The sequence below is a fragment of the Castanea sativa genome, chromosome 8 (assembly GCF_040712315.1).
Source record: "Castanea sativa cultivar Marrone di Chiusa Pesio chromosome 8, ASM4071231v1".
Lineage (NCBI taxonomy): Eukaryota > Viridiplantae > Streptophyta > Magnoliopsida > Fagales > Fagaceae > Castanea > Castanea sativa.
In genome coordinates, this window is record NC_134020.1 from 7,133,392 (window position 1) to 7,161,257 (window position 27,866).

The 27,866-nt window shown below is 33.2% G+C and overlaps 1 protein-coding gene across 1 annotated transcript; it reads left to right on the plus strand.

Annotated features, from left to right (window-relative positions):
• The first annotated feature begins 12,562 nt into the window (after positions 1-12,562).
• LOC142605805 (uncharacterized) lies at positions 12,563-14,348 on the plus strand. The gene is made up of 3 exons (XM_075777241.1): positions 12,563-12,724; positions 13,387-13,702; positions 13,861-14,348. Exons 1-3 carry the CDS (start codon positions 12,563-12,565, stop codon positions 14,346-14,348), a joined length of 966 nt encoding a protein of 321 aa, XP_075633356.1.
• Positions 14,349-27,866: the final 13,518 nt, after the last annotated feature.

Genomic DNA, 27,866 nt, shown 5'->3' on the forward strand with positions numbered 1-27,866 from the left:
CAGTTATGGAAGTTAAGTCTGAACCATCTAACTTCCACAAATATTGGGGAAGTTACTAGACAAGTAACCACTCCAAAGCTCACTACTCCTAAAAAGTTGGAATTCTTGAGTTCTAGAGAAAAAAACTAACTTAAGCATCAAAGGGTTCTTGGCCGGTTCAACCCGGTCTCCTTTGGTCTTGTGTCTTTTTCTTTTCAGGCCTTCCAAGCAATCACTAGCCCATTGAAGCCCGGAGCATTCAGCCTCTAATTTTCTATGCGTCATCACTTAGTATTCTCAACAAAAAAAAAAAGAAAAAGTAAAGGATAACTCAAGTTTTAGTTCTTAATTGTTCTTTACTCACATGAAATCTAATCTATTTTATGGGTGATCAGCCCAGGCCAGGTGGATGGTGGACCATAGCTGCATGACATGCTTGTAGCAATAAAGTGTTTGTCACCTTGAGTTGCTTTTCCTTGTTGCAATTTTTGTTTTTGTTTTTGTTCTAGATAAATAAATAAATAATTGCAGCTTTCATGTTGTTTACTGGGTTTTGGTGGTCTGTGAAAGGGATTCTAAATTTTGTAGGTACTGAATTTGATTTATGGAACTTCAAAAAAAAAAATTTAACAACCATATGTTTGGTTTGATGATCCACTATTTGCTTTTTCTAAAACTTCCAACATTCTCTTATTTTTAATTTTTTCTTTTTTTTATTTATTAATTTCCTAATTTAATGTTATACTTTCTCCAACTTTTTTCCTCCATTTTACCTTTTCATCTCTCTACTACTATATATTTTAGTGTCTATTTGGCGTCAGCTTATAAGTTCAGCTTTTATCTTTTAGCATTTATGTATAATTTTTTAAAAGTTTACTTTATCCCATATTTCTCATTGTTTTCAAAAATTTTCAAGCTACAAGCATATTTAGCACACACTTTTAGCATAAAGTTTTCAGCAAAAAGCTCTAAATAAATTATTCCCAAACAAACACTATAAAGAGGGAAAATTTCGACCTATCGCAAGCTAACATAACATACTACTAAGTTCACAAAGTACGGGCAATTACAAAACGCTGAAGGGGATAACCACGAAATTCCCAGATTTGTGAGATGCAAAAATAGAGAAAAATATGCGCCAAAGAAAACAATCACACAAGACAATATTTACGTGGTTCGGCCAATTTGCCTATGTCCACGAAGTTGCAAGGATTTCACTATTCTCATTGAAAAATACAAGATGCGGCTATAGTTTTCTCTCTCTCTCTCTCTCTCTAAACTACATCAAACCCTAATCTCCAAAAGTTTTCTATCTTGCACACAAGATTCACAACGCACTACCAAACCTTTGCTCCATGGACTAAGCCTCAGAAAATCTCCTATTAAAAACTGTAACAATATTATTTCGAGTTGAGTCATAATGCGGACCAAACACAACTAGACTCACAAAACCCAACAAATCTCCCACCTGGAGACTAGTTCAATCACCAACATCAACTGCAATCCTCCAAAGACAATCCCTCCTCACTACAACTCATCCTCTTGTGCTCAAGTTAGAAGACCAACTGAAGATACACACAACTTCAGCTTCTCAATGGTGACACTCTTAGTCAACATGTCTGTCGGATTCTTAGATCCACATATCCTCTCAAGTATTACCAGCTTATCTTCAACAAAGTAATGGATAAAATGGTATTTCTTCAACTCTGAATGAAAAGCCAAACTTTTAGCAAGAAAAATTGCACTTTGACTGTCACTGTGTAGAATGCCCATCTCCTACTTCTTACCCAATTCTTCTAAGAAACTATGTAGCTAAATCATCTCCTTTGCAGCTTCAGTTGCTACAACATACTCAGCTTCTGTAATAGATAGAGCAACAATCTTCTGTAGATTTGAAGCCCAAGATGTAGTTGTACCACCCAGAGTAAACACAAAACTTGTAGTACTCTTTCTGCTGTTAATGTCACCAGCTAAATCAGCATCTACAAAACCCTGCAATTTCAAACTTGCACCTGTGAAGCAAAGACATGTATCTGATGAACCTCTCAAATACCTTAGAATCTACTTAACTACTTCCCAATACTGCTTTCCTGGCCTGCTCATGTATCTACTCACAACTCCCATTGCATATGCAATGTCTAGCCTTGTACACACCATAGCATACATCAGGCTACCAATAGCTGAGGCATATGGTACCTTGCTCATCTAGTCCATTTCTTCTTTCGTTTTAGGTGACTATTCTTTACTTAGTCTAAAAGGACTACCCAAAGGTGTGCTCACTAGTTTAGCTTCATCCATGTTGAACCTGCTAAGAATCTTCTTCACATACTCTATCTGTGAAAGTTTCAATGTACCATTAGCCTTGTCTCAAGTGATTCTACCAAGGATTTTTTTTTTTTACAACTTCCAAATCTTTTATTGCAAACTTTGTTGACAATTGCTTCTTCAGGTTTTTAATCTCCTCGGTGCTAGATCTCGCAATGAGCATATCATCCACATATAGCGATAAAATGATATATGACTTGTCAAAGAACTTAACATAGCAACAATGATCAGTTTCACATCTCTTGAACCCAGTTATACATATAAAACTATCAAAAAAATTTACCACTGTCTTAGAGCTTGTTTTAGGCCATACAAACTCTTTCTTAGTTTGCAAATTAAGGTCTCTTGTCCCTGAATAGTGAACACTTTTGGTTGATTCATGTAAATGTCTTCCTCTAACTCACCATGAAGGAATACTATCTTCACATTTAACTGCTCAAGATGTAGATTCTCTATAGCCACCATTCCAAATGCCAGTCTAATTGTTGACATCTTCACAACTAGAGAAAATATTTTTGAGTAGTCAATGCCTTTCTTCTATTGGAAACCTTTGCTACCATCACGTTCATTCTTTATTTAGTATATCCACTTACTGTGCAAAGCTTTCTTTCCTAATGGCAGTTCAGTTAGTTCCCTTTTTTGATTTCCCAACAAGGAATCCATCTCATCCTTCATGGATAACTCCCACTTGCTTGAATTCTTATCTTGCAAGGCTTCATCATAACACTCTAGCTCACCACCATCAGTCAACAGGATATACTTTAGAGTGGGAGAATAATGCTGTGGAGGTCTAGTGATCCTAGAAGATCTACAGTCTTCAGATATAGGTGTACTTTGATTTACCTGTGAATTTACATTCTCCTTATATTCTCAGTCAATTCATCTAAGTTGACAAACTCAACTTTCTTTTGAGCTATCTCTGTAACATTTGACACTACAGTTGATTTGTCCTTGTACATAACCTGTTCATTAAATGTCACATTTCTACTTCTGATGATTTTTCTATTTTGTTCATCCTAAAACCGATAGCCAAATTTCTCGTCACCATAGCCAATAAAAAAAACATATTTTAGACTTTGCCTCATGTTTACTACGAGCATTAGAATCAATATGAACATAAAATAAAATAACCAAAAACTTTTAAATGGGAAAACTTTACCTCTTTACAATTCTAAATCTCTTTAGGAATTCTAAACTCCATAGGAACTGATGGTCCTCAATTTATCACGTAAGCTATTGTATTAACTGCATTAGCCCAGAAAGTTTTTTGTAATCCAACATGCAACCTTATACTCCTAGCACACTCATTGAGAGTTCTATTCATGCGCTCAAAATGTCAGAACTCTTCTTTTTGTTGCAGGGGTTCTTAAAAGTAGAAGTTCTCAAATCAATGACTCCATTAAAAGTTCACTCTCTTGGGTAAGTCTTTTTAAAGTGGTAGTCTATTGTCCTGTCCCCACAAACATCCGTGACTTAGATTTCTACTAGAAGAAGAAAAAAGCTTTTAGTGGATATTGTTTGGGTTGGTTGGAAAATTCTGATTATAAATAAAATTTACTAGAAATATGTTATTATGCTATAAGTTGAAGCCTGTGAATTTATTTATATAAACGTTTCTATGTGATATTGTGATTAAGATGACTAATATTTTGGTAATTGATAATTCTCAAAGCTAAGTTGGATTGTATATTCTTTATAGGTCTTTATTGATTTCTTTAAGTTATAATTTTGTTTATATAGAATTGTTAGCATTTAGATGCATTTTTGTGTGGTTATCTTTAGAATAAATAGATTATGGCTTTGAGAATTTACTTTTTGACCTAAGTAGCTTATAAATCTTGGGGCTTTGAAGCTTACTCCATTATAGTTTGTCACAAATCCATTATGTATGACCTATTATCTATGACTTTAAAAGAAAAGGTTTGTGAAAGGGTTTTTCTTGGCCCTGTTTGATGCTTTGTCAATGGGTATCATGACAACAATCTAAAATGTAATTGGCATGTACTAGTCAGAAAATTAATAGATGATGAAATTAGACCAACAACATCCCAAAGAAGCCATGGATAAAGATTAATGTGATGCTTGACAATTAATAAATCCAGTAACACAATCACTTATTTTTATTGATTCTTTTGAAGGGATGTACAAAAAAAATGGTGGTCTTAAGGTAGTATCTGATAAGATAACTGATATTTTGGTAATTAACAATTAATAAACCCAACAACACGATCACGTTTTTTTATTGATTCATTTATATTATTTTGTGCAATTTTTGCATCGGAATTTCTTTTTAGCTATGTACTAATTATAGCGAGTAGATAAGTTATCTAAGAATGAAAAATCTATCTCTAGTCTGAACCCCATAAAAACTCACAAAGACAGACTTCTCAGTTTGAGGTAGGGTTGGCTTCTTGATATGTACAATTAATAAACAACTAATCATGAATTTATAAATATACTAGTCACTAACCCGTGCGATGCATGGGAAAGTTTTTAGTAACTATAAGATTTTAGCATACCAAGTACTTTAAAATTTAAAAATCTTAAAGAACTTACATTAGCACTCATCAATTTGTTTACAAAGCCAATACTAAATAGATCTACAATTGCATTCTTATATCCTCTGTCATTTGCAAGGTTACAGGACTCTTTTCATTACGATTTGCATCCTTCTATCCTTCAAAAGCTTTAAGAAGTGCCATGTGGTCACTGCATAAGAATGTGAATAAGGTTATACAAAATTCTGTCATTATAATCAACATCCAAAAGCTAATATCCAATCCAAAATTTGTACATAGATTCTTTAAATTGTATATCAAATTAGAAGGAAGAAATTACATGTAAAAACCAATTCAATAGAGAGATCTATCACACACACAATGATCAATAGTTTAAAAACAAAAGCCTTGTAATGTATCTGCTGTATAGTGTAATCATAGAAATATGTGTTTATCTAAGAATATTTTCATAACATACTTACCCTTATTTGAATTTGAAGAGGAGTGTGATCTTTTTACCACTCAATTATTCAACTACATAAAAAACGATAATCATAATAGCAAAACTGGTCATTGTATTAAAATCCTATTTTCAGCTTCAAACCACCTTGCATCCCTAGTCCATCTCTCATTTCTGACCAATTTTTTCAGCATAGTCCAATTCAAAATGTTTTTCTTCTTCTATTCTTTTTATTTTATAAGAACTCCAATTTTCACTACAGTCCAATTAAACTATAATTAACTCAAAGATCATACATTGACTACAAAATCCGTTCTACAAATACAAAATTTGTATTTAAAGGAACGCAAAAGACAATTCAAGTCAAATGAAACAATCAAGACTAACACAGTAAGAGGCCAAAGCTATTAAAGATGCAATTTAAAAGCTATAAACATAGTATCTGATCTGATTTAGATAATAAGGAAGTTTATAGTACCTGATCTGATTTAGATAATAAGGAAGTTAAAGCATGAAACTGGTGGTTTATAATCTATACAAAATTATAATAAACCAAGTGGGCCTTGGCAAATCTCTCACGTATTAGAATAACGTACCTTAGATCTTTAGAACTCAAGCATTACACAATACATTATATACGTACATACACACACACACACACACACACACACACACATATATATATATATAAATAGTAAAAGGATTCATACTTTGATCTCAACCAATTATTATTTAATACTGCATTAATTCAAGGGGATCCTAAAGTAGGAAGCAATTTGACACCCATTGATTTTAAAACTCCAAAAGCTGTTTAGGTAGCTTCCCAAGTGAATTAGGCTGCAATGAACTACACAAACTGGCCTTGATACCAATTGTGCTTTCAGTGTTAGATGCTCAGGTCATTCTGAGAAATTACACAGCCTCTTTTAGGTTTTTAACTTTGATGTAAATATTTTTTTTTATAAATAATTAAGATAGGATTTTTTTTAATTTAAAATTATGGCATTAGTTTCATGATTATAACCCTTATCAGGCCAAGATATCAATTAATTTTTTGTGTAGGTAGGATTTGAATTCAAGTTTTTTGTCTAAGGACTAAAAAATTATGAGTTGAATTAATGGGAGCCCACAACTTTGATCTAAAATTTATTTCAAAACAACAGAAACTAAAAGACAGAAGAAAAACAGAAGCTTTCTTCTCCATTTTCTGACAGAATTAGGCCCATGTAAAGGTTCCTTTGCCTTCTTCAGCTTGGAACAGTTTGGTAATCTACCATTAAAGCCGGAGAGCTTAAAATTTAGAGACATCCTAACCAAAACCCATCTATGTATCTTCACAAAGAGGCTTGAAAGCTTGAGAAAAACCCCAGCTCCAGTAGCCTTAACACCTAAATTTTCTCCCTCAATCCCTCTTCACCAGGAAAAGATAAACATAATAAAAAATTTCTGTTTTCAATTGAGTCTTTCTAGGCCCCATACCAGCTCCCACCAAAATTTTCAAATTCACAAATAATAATAAAAATTTCCAACCAAATTCAAAATTATAAAATCTACTGGGCATTCAATAATCAAATAAAAAATAACAAACTAAATCTGAGTTTCCAGCCAGTTATACAACTTCTTAATTGGATGCTTACATAATAATTCAGCCAAAATACTTTGTATTTCAAACAATTGGATGATTTCTCATGTAGTTTAGAAGATGGTTTTTGTCTTCAAGGATTGGGTGCATAATTACTTATAAAGAGAAATAGAAAAGAGAAATAAACTTGTCCTTAAAAGTCTTGACAATCAAACATGTAGCTATTATGATAAAAGGGTCTGGATTTTCAGTAAAGCTCTCCTCAACTTGATTTGCAACTGATCCCCTAAGTGTAAGCTTTATTTCATTTCCTCTGTTCAAATTTTCCAATGTTACAGTGTAAGTTCATATAATATAAGTGCATGTATTGGCTTATAAATAAAAAATAAAAAGTGCATGTATTGAAAATATATATATTTTTTAAAAGACATACTCTATAGTCATGACATTTATGTTTCTCATCAAGACATTTGATCCTTCGATCATTTTGATTGGGTTGACACTTTACTCCCTCTCTCATTTCTGCAAGACAAAATTGACGTAATCTAATTGGTCTGGATGGTTTTACAGAAAAAAAAAAAAGAAAAAAAAAAGAAGTTATTATCACATTTGCCATCAATGATCTTCATATTAGGTGCAGAATTAGGACATGTCATAATCCCCAGTATTGTTAATCAAGTTAACCTGGTATAAATAAGAAGATTTGAGAACCAAGGTTCTTAATGCTCAAATTTTAAATATTGCCAAGCATATATTTTTGTTGTTTCAGGGCTTTCCCTATCTTCCTAGTCACTTACTTAAGATTTCATAGTAAAAAGACTTTGAACTTGGAGATTCAGCTATTATGAAATCTTAAGAACTTGCTTAATGTGCTCATGCGAGTTCTAGCTTTAAAACATTCAAGTTAAGTTTGTAAAAATCAAACTCCAGAAGATACAACAATGCAATTGTTTATAGGTAAAGCACACATATAGTCAACATGATCATTAAAATAGAGTAAAATTCAAACAACCTTCATGACTCTTACAATTTTATTTGGTTTGTGTGTCTCAACAGCATACCAATGCAATCATTAATTACTTAAAATTCAAAAAAAAAAAAATTATTTATACATGATAAGTTACAATTCAACTTGAGTTTCATGAGTTCTTTAAATGTAAACAAGACACTACAATATTTAGAAATTAGATGTACATAGACAAATAGTTAACCCTATACTAAAAAAAAATTTAGAAATTTAGTACAGAGGCAAACGAATACCATACCTTTAACCTTGATTCGAATGGAGGAAAAGACTGAAGAGAAGCAATAAAAAAGTAGAAATTAATCAGGAATATTAAATCCGAATAAAAGTAAATGGAAGAACAAAAATTAAGAATGAACCCTTTAAAACAGCAAATGAATGTACAAAGAATTAAATTTGTTGCTGTTTGGTATCAATTGAAATCTGCTGTTTTAAATCTATTGTAGAGAAGGAACAACACAAATGTACAAAGAATTATAAATTGAACAGCCGTGAATTGGTTTGCTGCACAGAAAATATATATATTAAAAAAAAGAATAAACATTATTGCAAAAACTATTTATAAGATAATGGTTATAGAGTCCTAATTAAACAAATTTGATTACCAAAACACTGATTTCTAATCAAAACATTAACATTCAAACTCTCTCATGTCCCTTCAATCAAACAGTAAAAAACAGAATATTGATTTAAAACAGCAACCATATATTTGCTGTAACTATTAAACATAAACGGGAAATTAAAAAAAAAAAACTATATTATTAGATGGATAAATATTTATAATTCAATATGACGTGTTCTCTGTAACTTGAGTCTACTGACTACAGAGTAAAGCGTAGACTGGACTGAGAGAGGTGGAAGAGGTTGAAACGAAAAAATTAACTACGCTAAAATTCAAAAACAAAATTATTTATACATGGTAAGTACAATTCAAATTGAGTTTCATGAGTTCTTTAAATGTAAAGAGAACACTAGAATATTTACAAATTAGATGTACATAAAAAAGAAGAAGAAACATATCATCATGATGCTATTCGGCGCTATGTCGAACAGTAAATCTGCACAAAACAATCACAGTATAAATCAATCATTAATGGCCATATGTCTCCAATTTGTGTCACCAAAAATAGAGCAGAAAAATATACAGATCAACAAATCTAATGTTGACAAATAAGTTGTGCTGATTTGTTCCCTTTGCAATCACTTATCACATATCTCTTTAATTAAGGTTTTTATGTGTTTCATCTGCTAGAATAGCTTAAAAAGAATAATTGCTGGAGTTTCACTACAATTCTACTATAAAACAAAACAACTACAACCCAACTGAGAACATAAAATTTCTTCCTAAATTTTAAAATCAGAGACAAACCAAAACAAAAAAGACATGAACTTGTACAGAAGAGGTAGAAAGTTTAAAAAAAACAAAAAACAAAAAAAAATAGGGGACTAAGTGGGGACAAAGAAGGATGACGTTTTAGGTGCCCAAATAATTATTCAATCAAACAAATGATTAAGCTAAGCTAAATCAGATGTGCTAAAAAACCTAGATAGCAAAGTAAAGCAAAACTTGAAGGTAAAGCAAAACCTGTAGGATTGTTGTCAGATTTTGACTATCTCCACTTTCTTACAAAATCTGTAGAATTTGATTTTCTATGAGTGTTTCCCTGACTTCAACAAAAAAAGAATAGAGAGAAAAAGGGGTTAGGAATGAAATCCCTAAATTGACACAAAAAAAAACCCTAATTAAAGACGAAATCCTTAAATTGATAGAAAAACCTAGTTAAAGACAATAGGAAAAGAGATTATTCATAGATTAATTGAGAGATACCGAAAGAGAATGCTCTGATATGGAGGCTGGGTCAGAGATTGAAAACATTGGCTCTCATGGTCGTGCCCTTGCAAGCTTTCTGTGAAATTGCTTGGATCTGCGTTTCAGAGAGTGTAGAGGTTCTGCGTTTAGTGAGCTGCGTTTGGTGAGTAATGTCGAAAGGAGAGGTGCTGGGTTTGGTTTTGTCGAAGGGAGAGGCTCTGCCGTTCTGGCCTTGCACTATTGCTTTAGTGTTTTGGTTTCAAAATTATACAGGGAAGAGTACTTGGTTTGGGAAAGGAGATTGTATATATTTAATAAAAAGAAATAAATTAGATTTAAAAATTTAAAAAAAATTGCTGACGTGGAAAATTGTGGAGAGATCAAAGCTTCGGTTTTATATATATATATTGATAATGAGTTCTTTATCGAATTGACGGTTCTTTTTAGGTGTGTGTTTCCAACTTCTTTCGATTTCTTTTTTGTTTTTCTTCCTCCAGTTTTACCATCTAATATACTTTGCAAAAATTCTAGAATGGTAATGCACATTTAGGAAAAAGGAAGAAGAAAAAGAAAAGTTGTGCACGTCACTTTTAAGGATTCTGCAATTACATCCTGCTGAATATAAATTAAACTTGAAATGTCATATTTACATGTTTTCACGTACCAAATTAAAAGTGACATATTAAGTTTCCACATACTGTCTTGATTACTCATATTCATATTAAATTGTTCATCAAATGAATGAATACTCCTTTCTCAACAAAAAAAAAAAAAAGATGGATGAATAATGTAAGTTGACAAGCATGTATGAGGTTGAGAGGCGAAAATTTGTGTTGCGCAATGAGTTTGACATGAAAGTTAAAGACATGTAAAAGGTCTCAGATGCAAATGATTTTGGGTGTTTGATGGATTTGGCTCATGCAATAAATATTATCCACAGGTACGTGGCAATCCCTAGTAAAGAGAACTAGAATGCAGTCGATGTGCATTGATAATAGCTTAATTTTGCATATTTATATCATTGTTAGAAAGCATTACCATACTTATTTTGAGGTAATTCATGCATTTTTTATTTAGTTTTGGAATAATGCTAAATAATCAATTTTGTGCTTAGTTGGATTTTATTGCATGCATTTGTCTTCTGTAATAGAATGGGATTAAATAAGTGGATTTGTGCAAAGAAGAAAGCTAATGGACTTTACTTTTACAAGGGCCATGATGAAGTTAAAGAAGGCCAACTCAATTAAATTTAAGTCCAATTGGAGCAAGGAATTAAAGGAAATTTGCGTCAAATCCAAGTCCAATTCGGATTAGGATTCCAGCCTGCACATCAGTTAGTATTTTTGGCATAACGTTCGGCTCAGATGTCCAATTGAGATAATTTAAGTTGGGCTGGCAAGTTAACTTAAAGGGATACAACTTTGTAGTTTACCAAAAGTCCAAATTCTAACGTTAAATGGACCAAAATCATCGGTTAAGTGAAGCCTAAAAATCTAGAATTTTCTCCAAACGGGAATTCAACTTGTAATAGGATTCATTGACCTATTTAAAATCTCTTTAGGGCAAAATTCAAAGAGGCTAGTGCTAGGGCTGGGGGCTGAACATAGAGAGTGTGGCTACTTTTTTGGTTTTCTTACATGACAGTTAGTTTTATTTTACTTGTCTAGTTTAATGTTTAGTATATTATTTTTGTGTTTTCTTTCAATTACCATGAGTAGCTAAATTTATAATTAGGGTTGAGGATGAAACCTTGTTAAGGATTATTAGTAATATTTATGTGATTTGATTTTTCCCACAATAGTTGTTCTTTAATGATTTAAATTGTTCTTGCTTCATATCAATTGACTAAGATGAGATTCTAGATATGAGTTCAATCATGTTTTTCTCATGATTTAGGATTTGTTTTAATTAATTGAATGCTTGGTTTATTATTTCTTGATTTTAAAATTGGATATCTCTTGTGATTTGTTTGGCTACGGATACAATTGATGATTTGATTTAATACTTAAGAAGCGAAGAAGAACATGCTTTAGATTTTTAAACATAAGTTTTAATGATGATATTTTCCATAATAGCAACATTGATTTCTAGATAATTATGTAGTGGTTGGAAAAAATTAATGATCATAAATATAAGATGATATGACTTACAAGGCGGATTCCAAAAACTTAATTCATTTTCCTTGATTGTTTACATCTTTTTATTGCTTTATATATTTTGCTTAGTTTAACCATTTGCTTAATTTTATTATATGCTTAGTTTATTTAATCTTAGAAAAACCAATTTTTATTAAACTAGATTAGGATTAATTTGGTTAAGGTTTAATTAATTTTCCTACGTTCATTCAAGTCCTTGTGGGTTCGACCTCGTTCTTGTCAAACTATACTTCGGTACAGTTCGTACACTTGTGAGTACTTTAAAATTTCACAGCAAGTTTTTGGCGCCATTGCCAGGGACTTGGTTAGGAAAATAAATTAGGTCTTAATTGAATTTTCCTTCTACTAGTTGCAGTTAAAATTTATTTTTTTTAAAATTAAAAAAAAATTTCTTTGTATAATGGTTTGACTCAGACAAATCGTAACATGATTGAGTCCATGAATGGTGGTAGATTTTTTAGTCTTGTAGATGATGAGGCATACAAATTTCTTGAGAATTTTTCTGAAAGTTCACAACAATGGGATTTTTCCTACCCTAAAGAGCGATCTACCCCTGTAATTAAGAAAGGAGGATTGTATGAAGTAAGTGAAGATTTAGAATAAAAGCTAGGTTGGAAAATCTCACTCATAAGGTTGAGGCTTTAGCTTTAGGTAGAGGGATGAATTCTGTCAATCAAGTTCAAAGTGAAACATGCTCTATTTGTGCAAGTCCTATGCATACAACACAAATGTGTCCTTCCACAGCTAGGTACCCTGATTTTTATACCGAGCAAGCAAATGCACTGAATAATTATGGAAAACCATTTGCTAGTCCATTTTCAGAGGCATACAATCCAAATTGGAGGAACCATCCTAATTTCTCATGGAGGCAAAATCAGCCTCCCACAAATGTAGGTGGACAACAAGTGCACCAACAAGCCAATTTCGTCCACCTACGCAAGCATATCCTCCCATTCCTCAATCAACACCTCAGTTTGTAGCACCACCAAGACAACAATCATTTTGGAGGAGTCTCTCAAAACTTTCATGCAATCAGCTAGCCAAGCCATTCAAGAGATGAAAGTTCCACCCATTTGAATACTCAAGCTATTTCAAAGTTGGAAAATCAAGTTGGCCAGTTAGCAACCCAAGTTGGAGAGAGGGAAAAATGAAATTTTCCTAGTCACCCTACACCTAACCCAAAAGGACAGTATGCCATCAATGGTTCTTCTAGTTCTACTCATGGACAAGAACATGTTCAATCGATTACTAACTTCAGGTCTGGTAAGCAAGTTGATAATCAAGTGAAAATGCCAGAAGTAGAGGCTGATGAAAATATTGTGTTAAAGGAAAAAGGAACTCATAGTTCACATGATGATCATGGAGAAAAGAAGGACAACCCACTCACCACTCCAATATAGGATCTTAGTTCCCCCCCTTGATAAGAGGTTTGTTCCTAAAGCTCCATTTCCTCAAAGGTTAATCAGTCCTCAGAAAAAGTGCACAATTTGGAGACATTTTAGAGGTTTTTAAGCAAGTGCAAATAAACATTCTATTTCTTGATGCAATTCAGCAAGTTCCTGCTTATGCCAAGTTTCTAAAAGATCTTGTGACAATGAAAAGAAAGAAAAATGTCCCTAAAAAGACATTTTTGACCGAGCAAGTCAGTTCAATCATTCAAAATAAATATCCAGTGAAATGTAAGGACCCAAGATCCCCTACAATTTCATGCAAGCTTGGGGATCATCTCATTGAGCGAGCTTTGCTAGATTTGGGGGCAAGTGTGAACTTATTGCCATATTTAGTGTACTTACAGCTAGGTTTGAGGGAGTTAAAACCAACAACTATGACACTTCAATTAGCTGATAGGTCTGTGAAAATCCCCAGAGGTATTGTTGAGGATGTGCTGATTAAGGTGGATGCATTCTATTTTCCTGTTGATTTTGTTGTGTTAGACACTGAGCCTGCTCTAAATGCCAATACACAAATCCATGTCATTTTGGGTCACCCTTTCTTAGCCACATCCAATGCTTTAATCAATTGTCAGAATGGTGTAATGAAGATTTCTTTGGGAATATAACCGTTGAGCTTAATATCTTCCACATAAGTAAACAAGTGCTAGAAAATGAGGATATCTATGAGGTTGACATGATTGAGAGTCTCGTCCATGATACTTTCCTACAATCGAGTTATGAGGATCCTCTAGAGGCTTGCTTAAATATTTTTGGTTGCAATTTTGATATTGAACACTCAATTGAAGAGGTCAAGGCATTGTTAGATTTTGTTCCTCTCTTAAGTACTGATAGTTGGCAACCAAAAGTGATCCCTCTTCCACTTTCTTCATCCCCACCCCCATTTGCTGAGGAACCACCAAAGTTGGAGTTGAAACCATTACCTGACACACTTAAGTATGCCTTTTTAGGTTCTTCTGAGACCTTACCTGTCATTATAGCTTCACATTTGGATGACCTTAGGGAATGCCAATTGATAAGTGTACTTCAAGAGCATAAGGAAGCTAGGTTGGTCAATTGCTGATGTCAAAGGTATTAGTCCATTTGTGGTTATGCATAGAATTCACTTGGAAGAGAATATTAAAACTTCATGTGAACCGTAGAGACGTCTAAACCCTATTATGCAAGAGGTAGTGAGAGATGAAGTTTTGAAGCTTTTGGATGTGGGTTATTATTTACCCAATTTTTGATAGTAATTGGGTGAGTCCAATTCAAGTTGTACCAAAGAAATCTGGCATAACAGTTGTCAAGAATGCGAATGATCAATTAGTCCCAACTCGTGTGCAAACAGGATAGAGAGTATGCATTGATTACCACAAGACTACCTTATTATTGTTTTCTTGATGGATATTCTCGATATAATCAAATTCCCATCGCACCAGAAGATCAAGAAAAGACTACCTTCAGCTGCCCCTTTGGGACATTTGCCTACCGTCACACACCATTTGGTTTATGTAATGCTCCTAGTACATTTCAGAGGTGCATGATTAGTATTTTTTCTGCTATGGTGGGACGATTTTTGGAGGTATTTATGGATGAATTTTCAATATTTGGGTCTACTTTTGAAGAATGTTTGGACCACCTATCTTTAGTGTTAGTGCGGTGTAAGGAGAAGAATCTTGTTCTTAATTGGGATAAATGTCATTTTATGGTGAGAAAGGGAATTGTTCTTGGGCATGTCATATCAGAAAGTGGTATTGAGGTTGATAAGGCCAAAATAGATTTGATTTCTAACCTTCCACCTCCTCGATCTGTTAAGGAAATTAGATCATTTTTGGGTCATGCAAGATTTTATCGAAGGTTCATCAAGGATTTTCGTAAAATCCCAATTCCCTTATGCAACTTACTTGCCAAAGATACCCCATTTGTGTTTGATGATGAGTGTCTCCATGCATTTAAGAGACTAAAAACTGAGTTGAATTATGCACCTATCATTCAACCACCTGATTGGAAAGTGCCTTTTGAGATTATGTGTGATGCCTCTGATTATGAAATTGGTGCTGTTTTAGGACAGCGGGTTGAAAAGGTTCCCCATGTGATTTATTATGCTAGTAAGACTCTAAATGATACTCAAATGAACTACTCTACAACAGAAAAAGGGTTGTTAGCAATTGTTTTTGCCCAGGATAAATTTAGGTCCTATTTGCTGGGGTCTAATGTCTTAATTTATTCGGATCATGCTGCACTGAAGAATCTTTTCTCCAAAAAAGATGCTAAAGCTCGACTTATCCGATGGATTTTATTGTTACAAGAATTTGATCTTGAGATTCAGGACAAGAAGGGAACCGAAAATGTTGTAGCTAACCATTTGTCTAGATTAATCGTTGAGCACATTGATGACTGTTTACCTATTCTTGAATCTTTCCCTAATGAGCAATTCCTGCATGTATCCCAGAGACCTTGGTATGTTGATATTGCAAACTATCTTGTCACTAATCAAATGCCTTCGCATTGGACTAAACAAGATAGGTCTAAATTTCTGGCTGAGGTTAAGTATTTCTTTTGGGCTAATCCATACTTGTTTAAGTACTGTTCTGATCAAATAATTAGGAGGTGCATGTCTAAGAGTGACCAACAAAATGTTATATCCTTCTGTCATGATCATGCTTGTGAAGGCCACTTTAGTTCAAGAAAGACTGCTACTAAGATTTTGCAATGTGGATTTTATTGGCCTTCCATTTTTCATGATTCTCATGCATATTGTTTAGCTTGTGAGAGATGCCAAAAGTTGAGGAGTATTGGAAAAAGAAATATGATGTCATTGAACACTATTTTGATTGTTGAGGTATTTGATGTTTGGGGTATTGATTTCATGGGTCCTTTTCCTAATTCTTTTGGTAACTTATACATCCTTGTTGCTGTTGATTATGTTTCTAAGTGGGTTGAGGTCATTGCATGTAGAACTAATGATCACAAGGTTGTAGTCAAGTTTTTGAGAGAGAATGTGTTTGCACGGTTCGGTACACCATGTGCCATTATTAGTGATGGAGGAAAGCACTTTTACAATAGAGTTTTTGAGCAACTAATGAAGAAATATGGCATCACTCATAAGGTTGCAACACCTTATCACCCACAAACAAGTGGTTAAGTAGAGATATCTAATAGGGAAATCAAGAGAATATTGGAGAAAACAATTAACCCTACTCAATGATGCATTGTGGGCATACCGTACATCATTTAAGACTCCCATTGGAATGTCTCCCTATCGAATTGTGTATGGTGATGAAAGGAAACTCCAAATCAATGAGTTAGAGGAAATTCGCAATGATGCATACAATTGTGCCAAATTGTATAAGGATCGAATGAGAAGGGGTCATGATAAAAAAATCTTGAGAAAATCATTTAAACCTGGTCAGAAAGTTCTTCTTTATAATTCTCGCTTGCATCTCTTCCCAGGCAAGTTACGATCTTAATGGACTGGTCCATTCATAGTTCGCACTGTTTATTCCCATCGTGCTATTGAGATTGAGAATCCTAAAAATGGTGATATGTTTAAAGTTAATGGCCAACGTTTGAAACCATTTTTAGAACTTGAGCCTCCAGAAGTTGAAGAAGTCCTCTTGGAAGATCCTGTTTATTAGGATTTATCCCAGTTGTGTTTATCAGGTTTGTAATTTTTTTTTCTTTTTCTCTTGTTTATTTTCTGCTTCTAGATTAGACTTTGTGTTTATTTTCTTGTTTAGTTTTATTCTCTTTTGTTCTAGTTGATATATGACAAAAATTAAAATTTATAACAATCAGCTTGATCAAGATACGTCTCCTCCTTCTCCTTACCTTACTTGTTTCTACTTGGTTCTCATGTTGCATATATATATATATATATATATATATATATATATATATATATATATATATATATATATATATATATATATATATTGTCTCTTTTCATTCAAGACATATATTTGAGAGTATCATTTTTAATATTGAGGACAATGTTTGATTAGGTTTAGGGGGATGTACATAGATTTCTATCTTCCTGTTGTGTTTTGTTTAGTCTAAAAAAAAAAAAATCTTTTGCCTAGCTTGAGGTTTATGTTTTGAGTTTATTATACTACTCCTGCTTAAAGAATTTCATTACTTTCATGCTCAATTTGTTGCACATGCATGTAGCCACTCAGACACAACTTGTTGTTGAAGGATAAAAATGATTAGAAAATCTTGATGTAACTATGTGGAGACTGTAACCCCTGTGAGTTTTGAGCCAATCATTATTTTGGGAGGGTTATTTATTGTTTCTAATCTTAAAGTTCATTTGGAAGTGCGTAGCATGTTTCCCTTGTTGTAGTCTCATTGTTCTTTCTTTTGGCCAAGAAAAAAAAAATCTGATTTTATGCCACACTTGAATCTTTTGAAGTCATTGATGTTGAATGAACTATACTAGTCTTTGAGAGATGAGATTAGGACATTTTTGTGTAGTTTGAGCCATATATGTGTTTTTCTTTTTCTTTCTTGATACATTATCGCTAGTCACCCCGTTGAGCCTTTTAATTAGCCTTTCTTTCTTAAAGCCCTTATCCATAATGTTTCAGGATGGAATTTGATCAGTTTGTTTCAATGTGGTGGTTTGTGCGAGAATTCAAAGAAGAAAGAAAAAACAAGTCAAAGGAAGAAAAAAAATAGAATTCAAAAAAGAAAAAGAAGGAAAGTGTCAAAAAGAAGAAAATTAAAAGGGTTCTCATCAAATTTTAAGAAGTGAAATGGAAGGAAGGAATACTGCTTTGAAGAAGAAGAAGAGGTGAAAAAAAAATTGTTGAATGGAAATTCCAAAAAGAGTTGACATTCCGACAAAACTTGAAAACACTTCTTATTATTTACCTTTACCCATTTTTATTTCATTCCCGTTGCTTTTACCCTACATTACGTCCTAATAAAGTCTTTATTTGATCCTGAAGATTGTGTAGTTCAGATATTGATATAACTGAATAAAAAGTGTGGTATAAATTCTTTTTGGCATCCTTTCATGAGACTACTTATTCTTTCTTGGCTAAGCATTTTTCATGTGATTTATATGTGAGGTGTTTGATTTTGCTTACATTATTCCGCTCACATATATTGTTGAGAGTGTTACACCCCATTTCAGAGTGATTTCATTTGTTGAGTGATAACACTGGAAAGATTTGAGTTGAAGCATACTTTCAAATAGAGATTCGAGTCAAGTTTATTCTAAAACTAAGAGTATGTTTGGGTTGGCTACCACTTTTCACTCACATGGAGTTTTGATGGTATGAGAAATTTCTTTAGCATTTGTAGTGTTTTTGAACTTGAACTTATCCTCCTTGCAAAATGCAATTGAAAAAAAAAATTGATTTTCTTTCTTTTGTTTTGCTTTTAGTATTCATTCTTAGAATTTTGTGGGTATATTCCCTGCAAACCCTCACGAGACTATAACTTGTCCACTAGTGTAGGCTAGGGGTTTAAAGGCTTGTTGCATATGCTAAATACAATAAAAAATTCCAACGAAAGTGGATTAGTTAGGATTTCCTTTTTCTTTTTTTTTTTTTTTTTTTACTCTTTATTTGTTTTGCTCGAGGACTAGCAAAATGTAGGTTTGGGGGTATTTGATGTGCATTGATAATAGCTTAATTTTGCATATTTATATCATTGTTAGAAAGCATTATCATACTTATTTTGAGGTAATTCATGCATTTTATATTTGGTTTTGGAATAATGCTAAATAATCAATTTTGTGTTTAATTGGATTTTATTGCATGAATTTGTCTTTTGTAGGAGAATGGAATTAAATAAGTGGATTTGTGCAAAGAAGAAAGCTAATGGACTATACTTTTACAAGGGCCATGATGAAGTTAAAGAAGGCCAACTCAATTAAATTTAATTGGACTTAAACTTAATTGAGTTGAACTTCTTTAACTTCATCATGGCAGTTAGTTTTCTTCCATGACAGTTAGTTTTATTTTATTTGTCTAGTTTAATGTTTAGTATTTTATTTTTGTGTTTTCTTTCAATTACCATGAGTAGCTAAATTTATAATTAGGGTTGAGGATGAAACCTTGTTAAAGATTATTAGTAATATTTATGTGATTTGATTTTTCCCACAATAGTTGTTCTTTAATGATTTAAATTGTTCTTGCTTCATATCAATTGACTAAGATGAGATTCTAGATATGAGTTCAATCATGTTTTTCTCATGATTTAGGATTTGTCTTAATTAATTGAATGCTTGGTTTATTATTTCTTGATTTTAAAATTGGATATCTCTTGTGATTTATTTGGCTACGGATACAATTGATGATTTGATTTTATACTTAAGAAGCGAAGAAGAGTATGCTTTAGATTTCTAAACATAAGTTTTAATGATGATATTTTCAATGATAGCAAGATTGATTTCTAGATTATCGTGTAGTGGTTGAGAAAAATTAATGATCATAAATATATGTTGATATGACTTACAAGGCGGATTCCAAAACCTTAATTCCTTTCCCTTGATTGTTTACATCTTTTTATTGCTTTATATCTTTTGCTTAGTTTAACAATTTGCTTAATTTTATTATAAGCTTAGTTTATTTAATCTCAGAAAAACCAATTTTTATTAAACTAGATTAGGATTAATTTGGTTAAGGTTTAATTAATTTTCCTACGTTCATTCAAGTCCCTGTGGGTTCGATTTCGTTCTTGTCAAACTATACTTCGGTACGGTTCGTACACTTGCGAGTACTTTAAAATTTCATAACAGCAGTGAAGTGAATATTCAAATACTTGAAAGGTACTTTAGAACATGAAATCTTGTTTGCAGGGCAACAGGGTGATAATTCAATGGTAGGGTATGTCGATGCAGATTATGTAGGCAATGTGGATGGTTATATTTTCACATTATCAAGCATACCTATTTGTTAGAGATCCACATTACAATCCCTAATAGTCATGTCTACTACTAAAGTTGAATTCATGGCTGCAAGTGAAGCTGCAAAGGAAGCACTATGGTTGAAGGGGCTAGTCAAAGAGCTCAGTGTTGATATGTTGACAAAGCCAGTTCCAAAGGACAAGGTTAGGCATTGGTTGGACTTGGTCAATGCTTGTAGCTTGTGATAGCCCTAAGGGCTATGATGTTTGTTTATACAGTAGTTGCTTCAATGACCAAATAGGTTATTTTGTAAAGGAGTAATTGCATTCCTCTTGGTTTGGAAAAATGACACTCCACCCAAAACTTGAAAAAAAAAAAAAAAAAACAATTTCTACCCTTGACATCCGATTAACCAAACTTTGTTAATTTAATATTTAAAATATTGTGCACTAACATGCTCGTTGCTTAAGGACAAGTTTCCAAAATTTTCTTATTTCATAATTAAAATTCTTTTTTTTTAATTAAAATGTATTTTAAAATATTTAGTGTGAATTTTGCTTATTATTATTTTTTCTTTTTTCAACAAGTTATGAAGAAATTTGTGTTTGCAAGTCTTTTGGTGCTTGAGAAATTTGCATTTTATTCTAAATTTATAATTACCAATTTTTTAAATGTCATGGATCTACTTGACATTAGTCCAAACTGTTAGGATTAGTGCCCTTAAATCCTATTGTATCATGGTATGTATGTTATTATGTATGAAATTATGTATGACTTAATGTTGTGATTAATAAAGTTGTTTTACTTTATCTAAAATAATGGTAACATGAATATTGGGACATTATCATATAGTCCATGAGATGCATTGTATGTGATTTATGTGATTTAGTCACAGAAGATGTAAATCATAAGTTCCTTGTAAACTCAAAATGTAGTTCGTAGTCGGTGATGAAATTGAGCATTTCATCTGCGAAGACTATAACATATCAAGTAAGATGATTTGTCTTGATCATAGAAATGGAGATTTCTAGTTGATATGTTAATATGTTTTAAGAGTTGAAACATATTGAACTGGACCAGTGTGAGATTTATTATTCTCCTAACGACTGTCAAATGAATAATAAACTCACGACTTATATTTGCATGAACTCTTAATCCTGAAAGAATAATGGACTTGATCATGAGGTGTAAGTTGCTTTGATATATCAGGAGTGAGATCTAGAATTATGGTCAAAACCTCAGTATGTTGGACAACTACATTTAATGTTGATAGAACATACATTCTCAAGATGGAATTCATAGTCTCTTAACAGAGATACAAAATATTCTCTTGAGATAAGTTTAATGGGTTTGTTATTCAGAATGTTAGGCCTAACTACTTTAGTAAATAGTTACTAGAGTATATATTTATGAAATTGGATTTCATAAATATATGATGAATAACTTAAAGAATTAAACCGAGTACTCAAGGATAAGATGTAGTAATCTACAAAGTGACAGTCTACTTTCATGACTTTGTATTACTACGAATATTTTATGAAGGGGTTACATGTACAATAAAGTCTTGGGATATAATTTATAGATAAGACCTAGAGTGCAACTATATTTATATAATGGTATTAAATATAGTTAATGGTAACTTTGGACTTGTCAAAAGTTGACAAAAAAGCCCAAGGCCCATTGGAGCTAGTGTCTTATTGGTCCCTTTTGGTCCCACTCCAAGCCACACACTTAAGCCTAATTGGAAAGGCCCAAAAGGCCAGCCCAATTAGATAATCAATTAGACACAAAGGTAGATACATACATAATTTTCTGTAGAGTTTTAAGAGAACACTATTGTGAAGTGGTGTAAGAAGTGTTAGACACTCCTTGACATTCTCCCTTTGGAACTGATTGAAAGACCACACATCTTGGGTGTTAGTGGAATTGGAGTGAAGATTGAAAGTGTTCCCAAGCGATTTTGATCTTCGCTTTTGAAATTTACCGCTCCAAGGTACACTCTCTTGTTCTCAAATTTTGAAACTTATATAGTACATGTTAACTTTTATGAATGAAGTAGATCTGTTTGTTTTCCGCTGCGCACATGCATATTTCCATCAAATGGTATCAGAGCGGTTTTATTTTCGTATCTGTTTAACATGTTTGAGTTTTAAAATTGTTGACAATAATTTCATGTTGTTAGAAAATAGTTTTCTGCATGGTCGTTGAAATTATTGTTTGATAAAAACTGATATTGATGTTATGTTGTTGTTTAATTTTTTTAGTTTAAGTATGTTAAATTGAACTTTAAGGCTATAGCATCAATTAATTCGGTTTTGATATCAATTTTTGTTCATTATGATCGTATGGTGGTTGTTTTGTTCATGAAAACGTTGAAAAACTGTCTTAGAAAAATTCTGAAAAATTAGAAATTCGAAATTCGCTACGCTCGATCGATCGAGAAGCTGTCAAGCATCGATCGAGCTGATAGAAGATTTCTCGATCGATCGAGGATCTGTCGAGGATCGATCTAGCAACAATAACTTTTCTCGATCGATCGAGGACTGTGGATTCAAAATTTTTTCTAAGTGTTTTTACATATATAAAGAGCAAGGTAATGTGTAATTAGTTTATGCATGTTTCAAATTTAAAAACCTTCATCTTAAAATATCTAGTGGGAGAGAGATACAAGGGTTGGATCTCACAGCCTCCATTGTTGGTTCATAGTAGTGTAAAATATATACTTTGTCTTTGCCTCGAGCTTAGCATTCCATGCAGAGAGTATTTATTTCATGGTCCTACAAGATTGAATTTCTTGGTTTATAGTGGTTTGATCAAACGCCTTGTCATAGCTTCGAGCTTTGCATTCCATGCGGAGGGTGTTTGTATCATGGTACTACAAAATAAGCCTGTTAAAGGGATGAAATGTAGCTACACATGATTCTAGACAATGGTATACACTAGACTAAGTATTATAGTATCCTCTATGTTGAATTCTTACTAATATTACTTAGAGGCTAAATGTAAAAAGGTATATTATTAGTGTTTAATAAGAGTTATCATGATAGCACTAATAATAAGAATAGTTCTCAATCAATCATAGTATTTAATGTTCACTCTATGCTGAGGAATATTGAATATGGGATTGGGTTGTCGTTGCATATATTATGTTATGGTTTTATTAAGGTTCCATACTATATGTTTATATGCTAAATTGATAATGTCCAGTTTACTTATTATATTCATGTTTATTATTTTCAGATTTGAATATGGCATCATTTAGCCCACTTGTTTCTATTCGTAATCAAAATAAACTGACTGGATCCAGCTATGTTGACTGGAAAAGAAATTTGAACATTGTTTTAACAGCTGAAGAGCACAAATATGTGCTTACTCAACCATGTCCTAGCTTTCCTTCATTAGATACTCCTCTTGAGGAAAAATAGTGATATGATCGTTGGTAGAAATCTAATGAAATGGCCAAGTGCTATATCCTAGCATCTATCTCAAATGTTCTACAGCATCAAATGCAGGATATAGAATTAGCTTCGGACATTATGCATAGTCTGAAGGAGATGTTTGGTGAGCAAGGTCGTTCAACAAGGCAAGAAACCATGAGGTAAATTTATAATACCAAAATGGTTGAAGGTAGTTCAGTGAGAGAGCATTGTCTTACAATGATCTCTAATCTGAATACATTAGAGGTTTTAGGTGCCGACATTAATGGAGAATCCCAAGTGGATATGATACTCCAGTCACTACCAGAATCATTCAAGGAATTCAGACTAAATTATAATATGAACAAAAAGGTTTATTCTTTGTCTGAATTAATGAATGAGTTAGTGGCGGCGGAAGGCATCCTTGGTACTTCTAGTGTTGAAGCCAATGTTGGTGAAGCTTCTACTTCTCAACCTAAGTCGAAAGGCAAGGGTAAGAAGAAAAAGAAGAAGAAGAAGGACTTCACTAAGCAAGAAGGTAAGCAAATTGCCTTAGGGGTTGCTGACAAAGGAAAGAAGCTCAAAGGAAAGTGTTTCCATTGTGGGGAGAAAAGACATTGGAAGAGGAATTGTCCAAAGTTTAAAGCTGCCAAGAATAAGGGTATGAAAAGTTCTTTTCTTCTTGAAATATGTTTGGTACAGAATCCCACAGATTCCTGGTGTGTGGATTCAGGTTGTACTAATCATATCTACAATTCTTTGCAGGGTTTCCAAGAGACCAGAAAGTTGAATGAAGGAGAATTGTTTCTTACCTTATCGGATGGGAGTAGAGTTCCAGTTGTATCTGTTGGAGTGCTTAATTTGTGTTTCAGTTCTAGGGTTTTAATATTGGAAGACTGTCTGTTTGTACCTAATGTTCGTAGGAATTTAATTTCTGCAACTTATTTAGGTAAACATGGGTATTGCATTATCCTGAAAGACAATGTTGTAATAAAGAAGGATAAAATGTTTATCTGTTCTGGCAATTTTGTGGATGATCTTTATGTTTTAACTCTTGATAAGCATAAATTATATAATTTTGAATTAGATAATAACTCTCATGTAAAATCATTAAAGAGAAAGTTTCCTTCTACTAGTGAAGCATATCTTTGGCACTTGTGTATGGATCATATTAATTCAAATAGGATTCAAAGACTAATCAAAGATGGACTTTTACAGCCCAAGACTTTGATGAATTTACAGTTTGTGAATCTTGTTTGGAAGGTAAAATGACCAAACGACCTTTTAATGCAAAAGGTAGAAGAGCTCAAGATTTGCTAGAACTAGTACATTCAAATGTATGTGGTCCTATGTCAATCCAAGCAAGAGGTGGTTATGAGTATTTCATCACCTTCACTGATGATTACTCTAGATTTGGTTATGTGTACCTAATGAAATGGAAGTCTGAAGCTTTTGACAAGTTCAAAGAGTTTAAGGCTGAAGTTGAGAATCAATTGGGTAAACGCATAAAAGCCATTTGATCTAATCGAGGTGGCGAATACCTTCTTGGAAACTTCAAGGATTACTTGACTGAAAATGGGATTATGTCCTAGTTGACTGCACCTGGAACTCTGCAACAAAATGGTGTAGCTGAAAGAAGGAATAGGACTCTTTTAGATATGGTTAGATCCATGATGAGTTATTCAACTCTACCAATTTTCTTTTGGGGATATGCTTTAAGTACTGCAATGTATCTTCTGAATTTAGTACCTTCGAAGTCTGTTCCTAAAACACCTGTGGAGTTGTGGAATGGGCATAAGCCTAGTATGAGACATCTCCATATATGGGGTTGTCCAGCTCGTGTTAAAAGGAAAGTCTGACAAGTTACAGTCTAAAACAGAAGTGGTTTTCTTTGTAGGGTATCCAAAAGGAACAGTTGGAGGTTTATTCTATAGTCACAAGGATAATAAAGTGTTTAACATAAATGCCAAATTCTTGAAAAATGACTATATGAATAATTTTACTCCTAGAAGTAGAGTTGTCTTAGCTGAAATAAATGAACCTGTAGCTAAACAACCAATGGATGAAACTAGAGATGATGTAGTTGTATTAGATACAGCACAAGATACTACTCATGAGATGTCTAGTACACAGGAGCCTCGTCGTAGTGGGAGAATTGTTCAGCCTCCTGTGAGATTCATAGGTTTGGGAGAAACTTATGAAGCTATCTCGAAAGAGGCTGAATCAGATCCTTACACTTATGATGAAGCAATAAATGATATAGATGCACATCATTGGGTCCAAGCTATGAAATCTGAATTGGATTCTATGTATTCCAATCATGTGTGGGATCCTGTAGAGGCGCCTAATGGCATTAAACTTGTTAGTTGCAAATGGGTTTATAAGAGGAAGAGATGGATAGATGGAAATGTTGAAACCTTTAAAGCAAGACTAGTGGCGAAAGGATATACACAAATAGAAGACATTGACTATGATGAAACTTTTTCGCCAGTAGCCATGCTTAAATCTATTAGAATTATTTTATCCATTGCTGCTCATTATGATTATGAGATTTGGCAAATGGATTTCAAGACTGCATTTCTTAATGGCAATCTTGAAGAAGAAATCTACATGTTGCAACCGTAAGGTTTCATAGCAAAGAGCCAAGAACATATGGTATGCAAGTTGAAAAGGTCCAATTATGGACTTAAGCAAGCATCTAGGTCATGGAATATCAGATTTGATCAGGCAATCAATTCATTTGGTTTTGAACAAAATCTTGATGAACCATGTGTTTACAAAAGACATCAAGACAAAGTAATAATATTCATAGTGCTTTATGTAGATGATATTCTACTCATTGGAAATAATGTATGAGTAATGTCATCGGTTAAAATTTGGTTGTCAAGCCAATTTGATATGAAGGACTTAGGCGAAACTAACTATATTCTAGGGATCAAGCTTTGCCGAGATCGAATGAATATGATGTTAGGTTTGTCACAAGCTGGATATATAGATAAGGTTTTAGAACGGTTTAGCATGCAAAACTCCAAGAAATGATTACTTCCTTTTAGACATGGAGTTCCTCTGTCTGATGACCAAAGATCTAAGACTCAAGAGGAAGAAAACATGATGAGATAGGTTCCTTATGCTTCTGTGGTAGGAAGCCTCATGTATGCCATGCTTTGTACTAGATCGGATATTTGTTATTCAGTTGGCATGGTCAGCCGATATCAATCAAATCCAGGACCTAAACATTGGCAAGCTGTAAAGCATATTCTCAAATATCAATGGAGAACGAGAGATTATATACTTGTTTTCCGTTGTGAGGATTTGATTCCCATTGCTATACAAATTCAGATTTTCAGTCAGATCTAGATTTCAGGAAATCCACGTTGGGATGTGTTTTCACCTTGGGAGGTGGAGCCATAAGTTGGAGGAGTGTTAAGAAATCTTGTATTGCCGACTCCACCATGGAAGCCGAATATGTTGCTGCTTGCAAGGCAGCAAAGGAGGCTGTTTGGCTCAAGAAATTCCTTTCTGATCTTGGTGTTGTGAGAATTGAGCAAGTTCCTATTACATTGTTCTGCGACAATAGTGGAGCGGTTGCACAATCCAAAGATCCAAGGAATCACAAGAAAGGAAAGCACATAGAGAGAACGTATCACATCATTCGAGACATTGTTGCTCGTGGAAATGTGATAGTAGCAAAGATTGATAGTACAAAGAATCTAGTGAATCCCTTTACCAAAGCTTTTCCCCAAAGGACTTTCGAGTCACATTTAAAGGAGATAGGAGTTAGATTAGTGTAATAGTCTTTAAGGCAAATGAGATATTGTTAGGATTAGTGTCCTTAAATCGTATTGTATCATGCTATGTATGTTATTATGTATGACTTAATGTTCTGATTAATAAAGTTGTTTTATTTTATCTAAAATAATGGTAACATGAATATTGAGACATTATCATATAATCCATGAGATGCATTGTATGTGATTTAGTCACAGAAGATGTAAATCACAAGTTCCTTGTAAACTCAAAATGTAGTTCGTAGTCAGTGATGAAATTGGGCATTTCATCTGCGAAGACTATAACATATCAATTAAGATGATTTGTCTTGATCATAGAAATAGAGATTTCTAGTTGGTATGTTGATATGTTTTGAGAGTTGAAACATATTGAACTGGACCAGTATGAGATTTATTATTCTCCTAACGACTATCAAATGAATAATAAACTCACGACTTATATTTGCATGAACTCTTAATCTTGAGAGAATAATGGACTTGATCATGAGGTGTAGGTTACTTTGATATATCAAGAGTGAGATCTAGAGTTACGGTCA